Here is a 17,321-nt window from a genome sequence, read left to right as displayed (position 1 = left end):
TGAACTGAGAGTGTGTGTGCTTGTGTATTTGTGTCGAGAGTGTGACCTTTATAACCCCACTACACACACACACACACACACACACACACACACACACACACACACACATACACGCCATTAATACTTAATGCAGCACCTTGTCTTGACCTCTGTCTCAGGACACCTTTCACCGCTCACTGGCTGAGATGACTTCTCACTAACCGCCACAAATCAAGGCCGTCATGTGATGAATGTGCACACGGGACTGAAGTTTGCTTGATTATCCATACATCATATTGTCGAAAAAATCAAGTATCAAATACGATCCATCAGGCTTTTGAGGAGCGTTTATTAGTTCATCTCTTAATCATCATTGTATTGCATTGTATTATATGTTTTAAAACTACAGAGCTTTGATCATAAAGCTAAATATTACTAAGACATTATTGGCTGATATAGAGTGACTATGTTTATATGCATTTTATATAAGTATCTGCTGTACTGTTATAAAGATCTCATTGATTTACTTTACAAGCATCTGAATTTCATCTTGGCTGTATAAATATCAACATCTGCACCAAATTACATATTTTTGCTCATTTTGGGCTTTTGAATGAAATTGAGGTGTTTTTTCCTTTTTGAGAATATGGGCAAAACTATTGTTTTTCATGCACTGGTCTATTTTGCTTCCATAAAATGTCTTCTTTCAGATAAGTGGAAAGAAAAAAAATCCAAAATACACATTTAATTGTTTATTTTATTGCACTTTATCTCTTTGTAGATTTCAAATATAGCACATATCTTTAAAGGATTAGTTCATTTTCAAATTAAAATTTCCTGATAATTTACTCACCCCCATGTCATCCAAGAAATGAAGGTTTTTGATGAAAATATTCCAGGATTTTTCTCCTTATAGTGGACTTCAATGGCCTCCAAACGGTTGAAGAAACAGTTTCAGTGCAGCTTCAAAGGGCTTTAAATGATACCAGACAAGGAATAAGGGTCTTATCTAGAGAAACAATCGCCCATTTTCTAAAAAAAAAAGAAAAAAATGTATATGCTTTATAAACACAAATGATCACCTTGCAAGTGCTTCCGCTTTCCGTATTCTTCAAAAAGCTTATGCTGTATGTCCTACACCTTCCTTATTCAACTTACGGAACAAAACGAAACTGGCACCGCGTTCGTTCCGTAAGTTGAATAGGGAAGGTGTAGGATATACAGCGTAAGCGTTTTGAAGAATACAGAAGGCAGAAGCACTTGCAAGGTGATCATTTGTGTTTATAAAGCATATACAGTTGTATTTTTCTAGAAAATGACCAATCGTTTCTCTAGATAAGACCCTTATTCCTCATCTGGTATCGTTTAAAGCTCTTTGAAGCTGCACTGAAACTGTAATTTTGACCTTCAGCCGTTTGGAGACCATTGAAGTCCACTATAAGGAGAACAATCCTGGAATGTTTTCATCAAAAACCTTGATTTCTTTCCGACTGAAGAAAGAAAGACATGAACATCTTAGATGACATGGGGGTGAGTAAATTATCAGGAAATTTTAATTTGAAAGTGAACTAATCCTTTAACGTTTTTTTTTTTTCTCCACTTCAGCAACACTTACACACTCCAAACTTCACCGATTTAATCATATCTATATTTTGAATGTTTTTACTGAGGGGTTTGTTCATTTATCATTCAACGATGTTTATTCCTAAAAACATTTTTCTTTTCTTTTTTTTTCTTTCTGGCTGTTGACAGTATTTTGATTTATGGAGTGATAAAAAGAGATATCCAATCTCCCCTCTGTAAAAACCTTTATGACTCTAATATGTCAACAAAATCAAACAAGAATTTTGAACCTGCTTTATCTAATGTTCATATTTCTGTTCTGGAAATGTCTGCAAAGGAGTGCATGTTTAATTAGACAATGCCTCATTTGCATGCTTAAACATAACCTTTCAGAAAACATGTTATACAAATCAATAGTCGTATGTGATTAATCAACATGAGAATTAATGGTGATATCTATTAGTTAATCTTTTTTTTTTTTTTTTTTTAGTTAATTTTTACCCTTCTCACCTGTGTTGTCTTGCCTCAAGTCTAAAGAAAGGTATTCTTCAGGCAAACAAATGTCAGCATTATGTCTGTCGCAGTCAGGCTAAATGATTAATTAGGTCTTCTTCTTCTTCTGCTCTGGAAGTCTATGGCAGCCCAAAGAATCGCTTGAAGGAACGTTTGACACACTGGCTGCGTCCGAAATCCTAGGTAGCTGTCTTGCTGCCTCGCTGCCTTATAAGAGAATGACTTGTACGGCAGCGTTTGTGAGTAAAGGTACCTCACGAAACTGATTTCGGACAGACTTCTGAGACAGCGTAACAGTTTAATGATCTACAGCAATACAGCGCGAGCTTTGGTGAGAACTAAACAAATATTTAATGACTAAAGTAGTAATTTCTCGATAGAAACGATATCAAAATTGAAATATGTTGGTCAAAATCGTACATTTATACACAAACTGAGCAGCAAACGCAACCTTCGAACGCCATCTTTATTTTTGTAGCTCAACTGTCACAGAATGGAAAGCACAGGATTGTGGGATATCAAAGGCAGCTAAGGATACATCTATGCTATCGATCAGATGTAGGTATCTCAGGAAACAGGAAGTGAAGATAACATTGGATTCGGATGTGCCTTGATGCCTTCCTACCTTGAAATGTGTCCTCAGAAGGCAGCATTTTCCAGTTTTCGGATGCAGCCACTGATAAAGGACAGTCTGAACTGTCGCCATAGCAAATTTGGAGTCAATTCCTCTAGCGCCACCAACTGTCCAAACTTGCAACTAAGAACTTTTGAACCGTAAGGGCTAGAAACAAAATTCTTTTTCCCTCTGATTCCTTCCTAAATGATATCCAATTTTCCCATATCGGCCATTTTGGGGTGTCGGCCATTTTGAATTTTGTGGTAAAATGCTGTATTTTTTACAAACGCATGAACATATCATTATGAAACTCGTTATGGGTCACCAGCACGATGCCCTGAAGGAGTCTGAGAAGTTTCGAACCAGAGCCACCTAGTGGTGAAAAAAAGTCATTTACATGCTTATAACTTTGCATGTGGTTGACTTATTTTCATGGGAGTTCCTGAATCCTTGTCGAGGCCAGTGATACCAAAAATGCTAGGTTTCGCCTTATGGTTCAACATTGTGATTTAGCAAAATATCTTAGAAATCGTTAGTCCGATCGAGACGAATCTACCATAGGAAAATCAGAAACATAGGTTGTTGACTATATAGGCTACTAATGGACAAATGTCAAAATTTGATAGTAAGTGGCAAAAAATGCAATCAAAGTCAGGTGTGGGTAATTTTTGATGTGTTTATAAATATAAATGTCTTTAACTCCTAAACAAAATGAGATATTTTCACCAAATTTGACACGCTTATGTAGGGGGGCACTCTAAGGACACACTAAAGTGGTGGGACTGTGCTGTAATTAAACAAAATATGAAATTGGCTCTAACTACAGTACTGTTGGTCTGATTGACTTCAAAATTGACATTCAGTGTCTTCATCTCAGTTTCTATCGTAGTCCATTATGAGATTGTTGGTCTGCTGCTAGCTTCCTTGTTTCAGTTGTGCTTGGACCCTTAATTGCTGCTTACAGCTATATTTCAAGTTGAATCACTTCTATTTTATTAAAAGAAGCTTTTTTTTTTTTTCAGGGACGTGCCTTGATTGTTTTTAACTTCTGTGTTTCATTTAATAACACTTGGTGTATCTGTCTTTGCAGGGCATTATGGGAAAGAAAACTTCCGCAGTGGTCAGGACATGCACAACTACATCTCCTCTGGCTTCGTGACACTCGGCAGGGGTCATCTGAAAGGTAACGATCTCAAACACCTCGTAACGGTGATTTGATTTTGATTTGATGAACTACACCTTGTTAACAAAATAGTTTAAAGAGTGATTTAGAAAAGTGCAGCTGAATCGGAGAAAAACTTGAGCATCATTTGCATTTGTATCTAATGCAATGAATTTCACAAATTTTTTTAGGTATCCAAATACTTTTTAGGGCCACTGTATATGTTCTGCATCTTGCTGATGACATTATTTTAGTATTATTACTATCAGAGTATATAATATATATATATTGTATTTGCTTTTGTATATATTATACAAAAACAAATACAACTTTTAAAACTAAAACTGAAACTATAAATATGTAAGCTAATATATATATATATATATATATATATATATATATATATATATATATATATTAGCTTACATATTTATAGTTTCAGTTTTAGTTTTAAAAGTTGTATTTGCTTTTATATTTGCTTTCTTTTTTAAACATTTCTATTTAGCTTAATTTTATTTTTATTTACTTCAACCAGTGTTATTTTGTATCATTGAGATACGATTATAGTTTTAATTAGTATTTCAAATAAGTTTTTATTTATTTTTGTATTTTCTGTTTTCATTTAGTTAAATATTTAGTAATTTTGTGGTGTGTTTTTGTCATTTTAATATATTTTGTATTAATACGCCTATATATTTTTTATTAATTTTATTGCTTTTTTTTTAGTTTCAGTTATTTTAGTCAAATTATCTAAATTAAAATGAGAAATGTTGCATTGGCAACTAATGTTTATTGTATTTCAAGTAAAAAAAAAATGCTTGTTTGTGGTTTTAGGTCTTTTTTTAATTATTTTATTTTGGCTTTATTTCAAGTCATTTACACACAATTTTAATGCTTAATACATGTTGAAACTGTTTATATTATTATTGAGGATGTTCCTATTTCAATCACTCAACTCAACTCAAAAAAGAAAAGGAAAAAAAGAACATGACGGATGAAAAGCCCCCAAATGTCTAGCTGTTTTTCATTTGTCGAGTGCGTGTCCTATGGGGAGATTGAGCTGTTGACAGTGCAATAATGACGGTTCCTAAAGCTAATTAACAGACTGAGGAAGCTTGTCGGAAAGAGAACAGCTGCCAAGCGTCTCCGTTCCTCATTGTCTCTCCTGAGTGAATCACTGCGGCCCACATAATGCAGCGTAATCACCGCGCCACGGGCCGATTGTTAACGCTACAACAACATAATCGACCGGCTTCCACATTCATAAGCAGTAACATTTAGATTAATGACCGTCTGAGGAATATCTGTGACATCAGCGTTCTCACCTATGACATCACACGGAATGATTGCTGTTATTATTTTGACACAAAATAACCACTTTGTTTTCCTCTGCGAATAAAGAATGTCAGTTTGTTGAATCATCTATTGATTGAGCTAATTGCACGTCACCATTGGCAGATTTTTCGGCGTGTGATTCAGATGTGACTGTAAAAGAGGATAAAGTTAATATCCCCACGCTCTACGCTTCCTCAAGGTGAAAGAGTTTAATAAGTTGCTTAAGTATTTTTTGCTTATTCAACTTCACTCAGAAGCCCTGCGGTTCATGCAAATTGGCCTTAATCTTCACCCTGTTTAATTCCACCTGATTGAATTTCTTTATAGATTCTCTCCGGAGGCGACGGAGCTGCCCGCTCTATCTGCTCCTCAAACTCTCGGCTGATTTTAGCTGGCTGAGGAGCTGAGAGCCTGTTAAAGTCATCATGAAATCAAATTTGGAGACTCTTTTCTGTCTTAATACACCTTGTTGTGAATGATTCATCTGTGGACAAGCACAGGGCCTGGTGTGATTTGGCCATTTCTAATTATTTAATTATTTCTAATATTTTCCGTTTGTTGTTACATTATTTTATACGCTGGTCTGCCTCAGCAGTCCACCAGCACTCATCACTGTCAGAATGAGTGAGATGGCCAATCAAATCAAAGAAGGCGGAGCTTTCCATTCACAGAAGATGAGTGTGAATTCCAATGCGATGCTTTCTTTTTATCAGTGAAATAGTCCGTGGCGAGTAAGTAGCTAAAGATTTAATGTTCGACGACTGTTTTATGATTGAAATATTCAGCGACCGAAAATAATATCCAGTGATGCAAACTACTCAACATTTTTATGAAAACATGCTATTATTTGATTAATATGATATAATTAATGTTATTCATAACTGATTGTGACGAGAAAACTAACGTTTTGGGTTTCTGACATATTAGACATTCAAGTAAGAGTGAATATATTTTTAAAAAAATATTATTTGTAAATAGTTTAAATTGATTGCTTAATAACTACTATTGACCTGGAACATTTTTAACGTTCTTATTTCTTTTTTGTTATTCCCTTAAATCCCTTTTAATCATTTAATTATTTCCCTTAAATCCCTTTTAATCATTTAAATATTTAATTCCTTTTAATTAAAAAAAAAAAAAAAATTACCCAATAACACCACAAGGGAAAAAATCATGGTTCCCCCCCCAATGTTCAAGACATGGTTACGGCCTTGGCCCTAAAGCCCTTGCTGCAAATGAAAATTAAACGAAACCTTATTGTAAAGTGTTGTGTTTATTTCAGTTTTAGTTTTACAAAATATTACTTCAACTTCAACTTATTTCAGTTAGTTGCCAAAGGAACATTCTAATTTTTGGTTTTAAAGGTTTTTTTTTCAGCTTTATTTCAAGGTTTTTTTTTAGTTTTAGTTTACAATAACAACACTGGTTGATGTCAGTTAAGCACAATCTTCAATGCTTAACCCTATGGTGTTGTTCTGTCATTTTGGACTGAATTAAAAAAAAAAAAAAAAAAAAAAAATGCTACTTCATCGGAATTGTGCATTAGTCGACTTTTGCAGTAGTCATTATGTGACCAAAAAAAAAAAAAAAATTGTAGGCCTGTTTCAAAAAAGCTCAGTTGTCGTTAAAAAAAAAGTCACACTTGTGTTGTTCGTGGTCAAAAATGGCCGCCATAGGAAATGAATGGAAAATAGCAAAAATACGCAAAACCAGAACATTTTTGTGTACACAATCTACAAATCTGCCACGGTGCAGAAAAAAAGTCCACAGGAATGAAGGGTTATCACTCTAAAATATCAAGAGTGCAAAATAAACACACTGTTTTTGTTGCATTTTTGTTGAATTTTGATGTTATGTGAAACAAAATGTCTTTTTCTGTGTTCAGGTTTGACTGTGGTAAAATTAATGCAAAAACTAACACTTCAAATCAACATTTCAAAAAAAAAAAAAAAAAAACATCTAAACCTTGACACAAAAAGTAGTCATTGTGTATGTCTAAATATATATCCAAATCCATTTTTTGCCCTCAATTGTAAAGTCATTGTCTCTATTTTAACATGAAATACTGCTTTAATTGAAAAGTAATAATAATAAAAAAAAAATATTATTTTTAATGGGAAATAAATTGATCATAATTATTGCATAAATATTAAGCAGTACCATGAAATTCTCTCAAAATACAAAATGAAAAAGAAAAAATATTATTGAACAAAAATATGTTACATTGATTTTACTGAAAAAAAAAAAAAGTTTTATAGTCACTTTTGACTGCGAACAACACAAGTGTGACCCCCAAATGAACAATACCAGAGGGTTAATGCATATTGAATGTGCTTATTGATATTTAGAACCATTTCAAGTTTACAGACTGCAAAGTCCTCAGTGTTTGTCAGCCGTAAGTGTGCACAAAGTATCTTAATGTGTGTGTTTGTGTGTGTTTGTGTTTCTGCAGCGCAGCACTCCATAGACGATCTCGGGCAGCTGTCGTGGCAGGGCGAGCTGGACGTTCCTCTGTCCTACAGTATGTATCGTGCTTCATTCATGAACGCAATACGCAACACACGTGTTCCTCGTGCTCACGGATGACCTTTGTGTTCTGAGTTCTGACTGCTGTTTGGATGATCCACGCTTATGAAACAACCGTGCGCTAAATCAGATGAGAAGAGAATAACTTCTAATATTATGCAACATTAAGCAAGTTAATTTAATTAGACACATTGAATTTTAAGCAATTTTAGTGCATCTTTACAAATATATTCTTTTATGTTATATTATATTATATACACCCTACTGTTCAAAAATTAGCTGTCAGTTAAGATTTTTAAATATAAGTTGCATTTATTTGATCAAAAATGCAGTAAAAACAGTCATTTTGTTTGCCGTCGCAGTCATTTTTGTGGAAACCATGATACATATTTTTTTAAGGATTAAAGTTCAAAGAAGCAGCATTTATTTGAAATAGAAATATGCTGTCACTTTTGCTCAATTTAATGCATTTTTGATAAATAAAAATGTTTTTAAAAATCTTTCTGACCCCAAACTTTTGAAGGGTTGTATAATTTTAAGCTTGTTCCCCAAGTTTTAGTGCCTTAATATTTATGCTAATTTCTACCAAGTTGTTTTGCATCCCATCCTGCAAGATTGTTTTGCTATTTTAAGACATTTTTGCTATATTTATATTTTGGTCATTTTTTGCAGTGTTCATTCTGGAAGACATACTGAAATGTTCTGTCGTATGTCAGTTTGAGGAAAGATTTGAGTCTTGCTCAACTAAACGTTGGGTGGTGGTGTGTGTGTGTGTGTGTGTGTGTGTGTTTCGACATACAGTATGTGACATATGTAGCTTTTTATAGTTTAATGTAAGGTAAACAGCATTTGTGTGTTTGGAAATGCAGCGGTTCTGCTTAAATGCGCTCCCTTGTGCTTCATATAAATTTACTTTTTGATTCATTTCACCTCCTGTACCAGCAGGAACAAGTTTATTGTTGGTTCATTTCTAGCCGTTTTCCCAGTACAGTATCTCTTGGTTATTAATGACTGTTGTTGCGGATTTCTCCTCGCTGTTACCATGGTGATCCTTTTAACCACTGTTCCATATAATTCTACAACAACGTTTGATTCTTAACCAGCTTAAATCCCTCTTTGTTTAAACCCTGGGATTATTCAGATGACCTGCACTAATTAGAGCTTTAATTAGTCAGGCAACTCTCAACAAACATTATCAGGGCTGTTTGCAAAAGTAAGCATTGATATTACTATTGCTCATATTCAGTGATTGGAACAAACTCCTAAGTATGGTTTGTGCTTATAGTTCATCTCCTTTTTAATTCATTTCAGATCAGATTTTGTTTCAAGTGACTGGTTTCAGCTTTAGTTAACTATAATAAATGCATTGCAGGTCAAAGGAGTCCCATTGGTTCAATCAGAGCTCATAGATGTTTTACAGCTGCTGTGTTGTGTTTTAATTTCTCTGGTAGAAACATTACGCCCGTCCGCAAGGACCCAGTGTGTAATGGCAGCAGATTTCCAGCGGCCCCATGAGCGGAAAGGTAATATCTCTGGCAGTATTTCAGCTCTGATGCTATCAGCAGCTGAAGTCTCACACCTGTTTTGACGTCCAAACAGAGTCTGGCGCTTTAGAGATCAGTGCCAAGGACCGGTCAGATCCACTTAGACGTCAGACACAAACAGCTGCCTGTCATGATGAACGGCTGACAGATACGGCAATGTGACTGACAGTGTTTGTGTAAAGTCATATAACCTTGCCTAACCGTGTAATGCCGCTCACATCAATCATCTGTAGTAAAGGCAACACTCGGTATTTTGAAACGCCTTAGCAATTTGCACATCAAACGCATTAAACTTCACGAACGCCCTTAAACTTTTAACCCTGAATACTTTCAAAAACATAACATCACATAAAGCATTTCCCAGAGCTCTGTTTAATTAACTTCTTGAGAAATATGTAGTGTAAAATTGGTGTAGAAACAGTTTTCACTCTGAAATTGCTAGTAAATTGCGCAAACAATTATAAAGAAACGACATTAAATTAGATGTGAAATTTTCAAGTAGAAAAAAATGAAGTAGTGTTTTCTTGTAAAACATACTGCAATAATCTTCTTCGAAAAATCTTTTATGAAGCAATTGAAATACTGTATGTTAGAGATTTTATTTATGGCTTTTCTTGCCTACATGATGTAATGTATAAAAAATAAACTTTTCTAATGCGCTAAATTCTTAACCCTGAACGTTAATCTCTTCTGATGTCCTACAGGTTAACCCTTTAAACCCGGATGTGTCGTCGGCGACACATCCCACCACGCTGTATTCATGTTACCGTAACTATCATAATAATTCAAATTGCTACAGAAAGTAGGCAACATGGGTTTTTCGGCAAAATATGGGTTATTACGGTAATTCCGTGCCTTCCGTAAGCAAATGGCAGTCGCTATCGGGGAGAAGGAGGATTTGAATGCAGAGATATAGAGTGCGTCAGTTTAGGGAGTTTTGGATCACATGAATAATAGAAGAAACAAACAAAAAACATGTCGAAGGAGTACACAGTCGATTGGATGATTTTTTATAAGACTTGGGAGGAGGCTAAGTGAGACTCTTTCACATTTGGTGTGTGTATCTGTATAATGTGTCTGTGCGGTAAATGTATGAATGCACAGGGGTGCACATAAGTAGTACGCAAGTGCTCATGCGTGGTAAAAATAAACGATGTGCACCAGAAAACATGGAGGGAAGCGCTTTTGAGTACCGGTTCACAGGGACTCATTTACTTACTGGAGTAGGATTTTTCTCCATCTCTGGTATGATAGCAATCATGATGATAAGTGTGTTCTTTAATTATTGCAATGGTGCAAATGATCGCAGTTAAACCGTGATCCGTACGGATAAGGTCTAATGGTTCGGCACGCATGTGATTCGTGGATTAACTGCTAAATTCAACCATCATAGAGTGAAAGTTCATCATTTGGACGTGTTTTGTCTCTCTAATTAACACATTCAAACAATTTTAAAAGAGGAAGAAGAGGAAATCAGGACTTGCGAGCTGTTATCTGTGCGCACAGCCTCACACCCCCGAGCACGTGCACGCAGAGAGATTGCGGCAGTAAATTGCGCTCACACAACAAATTAATTCCTCTTTCGCCTTTACTTGCGCTTGAACGGACACATACACACAAAATGATGTCAAAATACCTGACTCGGCAAGTATTCTCTCAGTTATGTCATAAGTGAACAGTTGAGAAAGAAACCGGATGTGCGTCAGTTATTCGGTCCGTGCTTTCCTTCTTAAAGTGACAGCAGCCTAATATTCTTGTTGTTGTTTGTGTCATTAATGTTAGTAAAATAAAATAATTAAAAAAAATCATTATAATCATCTTCCATGTTTGAGAGAAAAGAAGATAGTGAGGAGCAGTCAGGAGGAAAGTGATGAGGAGCTTTCAGGATAAGTGTGTCGCGAAAAGTGTGAGTACCAAGCAACATCTCCAAGGTTCTCCCTTGAGAACAAGACCAAAAAGTTATGTGCACCCCTGTGCGTGCATATGTAGTATATGTATGCGTGTATGAAAAAATTCTCCTGAAAACTGTGCAATCCTGTGTCACAAAAGACTTGTATATATATATATATATATATATATATATATATATATATATATATATATATATATATATAGTTGAAATTTTCAAGTTTGAAGTTTGATTCTTTCGATCATCATTTTTCTCTTTTTTTCTAAATTAAAATCAGAAAATGTATTCCTTTTTTTGTTTGTTTGTTTGTTTTTTGTCTATTTAAATTCTATTTACAAACTCACCATACATATTAATGGTCAATAACTATAATTTATTGAAAAAAAAAAAAAAAAAAAATGACACCTTGCACTTGAAAATAGCACATTGTGTGAGTATTTTACAATAATAATAATAATAATAAAAAAAAAAAAAAAAAAAAAAGAATATGTGAAAACAAGCTATTTTAGCTTTAGGTTCTAAAGGGTTAACACAACTTTTTTTTTCATTTGTCAAATCAACTTAGATCATTAATGTGGTTCACATAACATAATATTTTGAGTTTCTATTTATTAAACCAATCTCTAAACCAATCTTTATTTTTTCTTTCCCTGAAGTCCTTTATAATGTGAGCTGTGTAGTTTTTCATGACTGTGAGTTTGCCAATGTGTGCAACCATCCTTCACTAACAGTCTTTCTGCAAATCTCCATTGCATTCTGACAGAATCCCAAAACAACTCAAATGAAGTGTTGTTATAGTGTGTTTCTGGTATATGAAATCCAATCAGCCATTTTTGCAGCTTAGTTTCAATACAGCATTTTGTTGCACTGAGGAGGATGTTTAGACCTTTTTTTAGTACATCAAGCTGTTCATGGTGTCGAATTTTCCTTTATCTCAAAATAACATCTGACCATGAGAGCTGGCGCTACTGTTATTGACTGATATTGATAGATTTTAGACAACCCCACACTTGCAAATACTTCAGATGACGCCAACTTTGGGTCGAATATGATACTGTAAAATATTATACTTATATTGTAAACAGTATGAGCATTATGTTTTTATTGCTGTTGTAACCCCTCATGTTCAAACTGCTCACTCTAAGCGGGACTCGAACCCGGGTCCGCTGGCATGGGAGTCGGGCCCTCTAACAAGGAGGCTAAAATTGCAGTTTCTAGCGTTGGTCGCTAGACCACCTCTTGAGTTCAGGGGAGTGAGGTTTACATCCACAGCTCTTACTACCCTACGTCTGTTATACTCACCCCCCTAAACCTCACTTCCATCCAGGTCACGGCACCAATGTAACCCCTCCTGTTCGAACCGCCCACTCTAAGCGGGACTCGAACCCGGGTATGCCGGCATGGAAGTCGGGTGCTCTAACAGGGAGGCTAAAGAAAACATGCTTGTTGTGTCTGCTTAATGGTTCAAGAACAGCATGCAATTTACTTTGTGTATGCCTTTTTTAGACATTTTAGGCAAATTTCACAGGAATGCTAAGAGGATATTATAGCTGTATACTGCCATATGGACTATGATACACTCATAATTGTAACATTGAAACAAGCATTTTCTGTAAAGTCAAGTCACCTTTATTTCTATTGCGCTTTATACAGTACAGATTGTTTCAAAGCAGCTTCATGGTGTTAAACAGGAAAATAACAGAATCAGTGATGCAACTTCATCAAATGTGAGACAAATTCATATTCTGATGTAAAGCAGCTCCAAAAACACAATAGTGTTGTTATTCAGCTCAAGATTGTTTTAGTGTTGATTCAGTTCAGTTCAATAACTATGTAAAGTTCACCAATGATGAATTCATCTATAAGCAGGTCTAGTCACTATCCAGTTCAAGTCAGTTCAGTGTTGATTACATTCAGTTCAATAACAGTGTTGATGTTGCAAAATGCGTCAATTATGAAACTAATTAGATTCAGCTCTACAGAAGACAATATTGTAATCATCCAGTTCAGAGGCAGCCTTTGCAATTCAGAGGCCCATTTCAAACAAACAGCTGGTCAATTAACATCTGGGCAAGTGCGGACAGTATTTTTCTCAGCATGGTGGACTGCAGGTATGATTTTATCAGGCCATGGCGTAAGATATAAATGTAGAAAACGAAACGATGGAAAAAATGTAATGAAACTAAAACTGCCAGTAGGTGGTGGAAAATCGTTGTTTTAAAGGTGCCCAAGAATGCTTTTTCACAAGATGTAATATAAGTCTAAGGTGTCTCCTGAATGTGTCTGTGAAGTTTCAGCTCAAAATACCCCATAGATTTTTTTAAATTAATTTTTTTAACTGCCTATTTTGGGGCATCATTAACTATGCACTGATTTTCTCAGCGCGCCGCCCCTTTAATTCGCGTGCTCCCTGCCACACCAGCTCTCGATTATATTACAGCACATTTACAAAGTTCACGCAGCTAATATAACCCTCAAATGGATCTTTACAAGATGTTCGTCATGCATGCTGTATGCATGCTTCGAATTATGTGAGTAAAGTATTTATTTTGATGTTTATATTTGATTCTCTATGAGTTTGAGGCTATATGCTCTGTGGCTAACGGCTAATGCTACACTGTTGGAGAGATTTATAAAGAATGAAGTTGTGTTTATGAATTATACAGACTACAAGTGTTTAAAAATGAAAATAGCGATGGCTCTTGTCTCCGTGAATTCAGTAAGAAACGATGGTAACTTTAACCTCATTTAACGGTACATTAGCAACATGCTAACGAAACATTTAGATAGACAATTTACAAATATCACTAAAAATATCATGCTATCATGGATCATGTCAGTTATTATTGCTCCATCTGCCATTTTCGCTGTTGTTCTTGCTTACCTAGTCTGTTGATTCACCTGTGCAGATCCAGACATTACTGGCTGCCCTTGTCTAATGCCTTTCATAATGTTGGGAACATGGGCTGGCATGTGCAAATATTGGGGCGTACACCCCGACTGTTACGTAACAGTCGGTGTTATGTTGAGATCCACGTGTTTTCCGGAAATCTTTTAAACAAATGAGATTTACATAAGAAAGAGAAAGCAATGGAGTTTGAAACTCAATGTATGTCTTTTCCATGTACTGAACTCTTGTTATTCAACTATGCCAAGGTAAATTCAAATTTTGAATCTAGGGCACCTTTAAGGAGCGAGTCATTCAATCATTCAGTCAAACGATTCTTTCAAAACGGACTTATTCAGTTGCTCGGAGATGCGCAATGGGTTTACTGCAAAATAGAGTCAAAACAGATGATGTTCTAAATATAAAATGAAAGTCACCTAACATTAACTGTTGTATAAGTTCAATAGGCTGTCACATTTGCAATCATGCTGATATTCGGGAAAACAACACTCTTTATTCTGTTATAAATATTTAAAACAATAACTCATACAGGGACATTTTTGCCCCATATATCTTGATTTTTTGGGGGAAATTTTTTTATTAATTTTTGTGTCATTTTTACCCCCACTCCCCATTAACTTCCATTATCTTTTTTGAGTGCAAGCAGATCTTCCATGATCTTTTTCGGACGCCCCTTCTGTTGCAATCATAGCAAAGGCTGCTACTTGAAAAATACAACTTGTTTTTGCTTTAAATTATTTTTCCTGACCTCATTTTTTTTTTTTTTTTAAGTAGAAACTTACCTCATTTGGATAAGATATTAAGTCTTGTTTTCTAAAAAAAAAAAAAAAAAAAAAAAAAAGGATCTTGATTTAAGAATGTTTGTACTGGAAAACAAGGCAAAAATACTGAGGAAGTTTTTTTTTTTTTTTTTTTTTTTTCAATCAATTCATTAGCTGCAATAGATAAATAGAAGAATACCAAAGAGAAGTATGTGACTGTTTGCTCTATGAACCAGCGTGTTTATAATTATTATAATACGTTAATATAATATGGTAACAAATACCAGTTTGCAATATCAAGGTGTCTAACGGACTGTTTTTTTAACTGCTAAAATAACTTTAAGTGAATGACAACGGAAGCCTTGCACATTTAAGTTTCAAATTACCGATTTACGTTAAAAATAAGTGGGATTCAAATAAACTTGAGTTGAATATTGATACATCAGCGTTTTTCTTGCGCAGACTTGCAGTAGATGCTGTGTAGAGTGTGAGACTCCAGGTATCCATCTGTATCCCTGCAGCCCTTGACCAGAGAGACACCTCTACCTGTCTGTCACTTCATCATCACCGTGATTTACGGGCCGGGTGGGGCAGACGCCGGGCTGCTGTAGATTTATTTGACAGCATTGCCGAAGAGACGTCAGGCAGTAATGACCTGGGCCAATCCGAGCCATCCGTCTAAATGACACGGCAAAGAGATCAAGAAGCTCTCTGTCAGGCAGACCGTCTGTTTATCATTTCTGCTGATTTACCCGACTCGCCCGCAGTCGGAAAGCTTTTGTGTGGTCTTTCTGATGGTTGTGGTGTTGTATGCCATATCAAAAATCGTTTTAACAGGAAATATGTCACCAGGGACCAACGGCGGCCCGGGTTCCAGAGTGATTGATTAGGTTTATTGATTAGCTTGGATGTTTTTAAACACCTCAAGTCAAATGTCAAGCATCTCCCTCTTTGGGTGCAGAAAAACAAGTTGTTTTCCAGTACAAATGCCTAAACATTCTTAAATCAAGATACATTTACTTGAGAAGCAAAATGACATTAGAAAACAAGTGTTATTTTCTGAAAAATGCATCAAAATTAAGTGCTTAAAACAAGAATAAATGTCAGCCAATGGGGTCAGAAAAATAAACTTGATTTCTGTTTGAATCAAATGTATTTTTCTGACTCAGATGGCAGATATATTTTTCTTCTTTTAAGCATAAAGTCACTCAATATTTTTTTTTTTCTTACATTGATTTTTGATTGATTTTTTCAATCACTAGTTTACTGACCCCAAACTTTGAAATGGTAGTGTATATTATATTTGCACATTGCATATGGGTGGAAAAGAAAAAATACTTGAAAAGAACGTGAGAAATATTGTCCTTGAAACAAAGCTGTAATTATGTCTTGTTATTGTTAAATATTAAATGATTAAAAGGGATTTAAGGGAATAAAGAAATGGAAAAAGAACGGAATTCGCACTCGTCTTCTGTGAACAGTAAGGCCCGCCTCCTTTGATTTGATTGGCCATCTCGAACATTTTGATATTGATGAGCACTGTTAGACCGCTGAGGCAAAGCAGCCTAAAAATGTAACTTTTGTCATCCTTACAACAAACAGAGAGGTGTGTAATGGAGTGCAACACAGCAGCATCAATAATATAAAATATTGGAGGTAGAACAATATGGCTGCCACTTATTGTTGCCCCCTCGGTGTCTATGGTGGTTACAGCCCTTGAAAAGAAGGAGAGACTAAAACTAAAACAAACTGTGAGCTTTGTGTTGACATTCACGCAAGACTGATTTCTAATATCCAGCTTATTTGCGAAACATAAATAATAAACATCCGAATTATTCACAGAGATTCTGCATGTTTAAATTTGACTTTAGAAGAATTGACTTTTTCAAGCATGTGCCAAACTGGGTCTTAAAGGGACAGTTCACCCAAAAATGAACATTTGGTCAACATTTACTCACCCTCGTGTCCTGTGTTCCACAGGAGAAACTTACTTTCTCCTGTGGAACACAAAACACATTTAAGGTTTTTTCTTTTGTTCTTTCTTTCTTTCTTTCTTTCTTTCTTTCTTACTTTTAATCAGAGGCACCAAAAGACTGAGAGGCGGATTGCAGTGTGAAAATCACCTAGAAATTTCCTTTGACCATTGTATAATTGGCACACTGGCTAATATGGCACTGGAAAGGAACCCGGCTCTGTTTTTCTTGGTTAGCTGTTTTAAGGGTTTGCATTGTTAGTGTCAGGTCAGGAGGCCGTGATTGAAATGGTCTTATTGGAAAATTTGCTCTGGACACTTGAGGTAGCAGATGACCTGTTTAATGACCGCAGAGGGAGCTCAGTCTGAAAATACGTCCAAAGGACCGCAGGTTTCTCTGCCCTGTGTCCTCATTACTGCTCCGGACCATTGGGACCGTGCAGAGCGCAGATAAAGCGCCCCCCTGCAGGACCTAGTTCATATGCAAAGGGTTTCGTATGGTGTGCAAATAATTTCAACTGTATGTCTCTTTA

At 35.5% G+C, this 17,321-nt stretch overlaps 1 protein-coding gene across 4 annotated transcripts in view; it reads left to right on the top strand.

Annotated features, from left to right (window-relative positions):
- The window catches only part of LOC125274504 (protein shisa-6-like), a 118,055-nt gene that overhangs the window by 30,849 nt on the left and 69,885 nt on the right, over nt 1–17,321 (top strand). For 2 of the 4 annotated variants that reach the window (XM_048200945.1, XM_048200944.1), the window contains exons 4-6: nt 3,762–3,854; nt 7,621–7,689; nt 9,146–9,217. In XM_048200945.1, coding sequence (XP_048056902.1) covers nt 3,762–3,854; nt 7,621–7,689; nt 9,146–9,217 — 234 coding nt within the window. The remainder of the gene's footprint in view (nt 1–3,761; nt 3,855–7,620; nt 7,690–9,145; nt 9,218–17,321) is intronic. The other 2 variants (XM_048200947.1, XM_048200946.1) reach the window with 1 other exon arrangement.

The sequence above is a fragment of the Megalobrama amblycephala genome, linkage group LG1 (genome assembly GCF_018812025.1).
Source record: "Megalobrama amblycephala isolate DHTTF-2021 linkage group LG1, ASM1881202v1, whole genome shotgun sequence".
NCBI classification, from domain to species: domain Eukaryota; kingdom Metazoa; phylum Chordata; class Actinopteri; order Cypriniformes; family Xenocyprididae; genus Megalobrama; species Megalobrama amblycephala.
The sequence above is the reverse complement of the archived record's forward strand: the minus strand, read 5'-3'. Positions and strand labels throughout refer to the sequence as shown.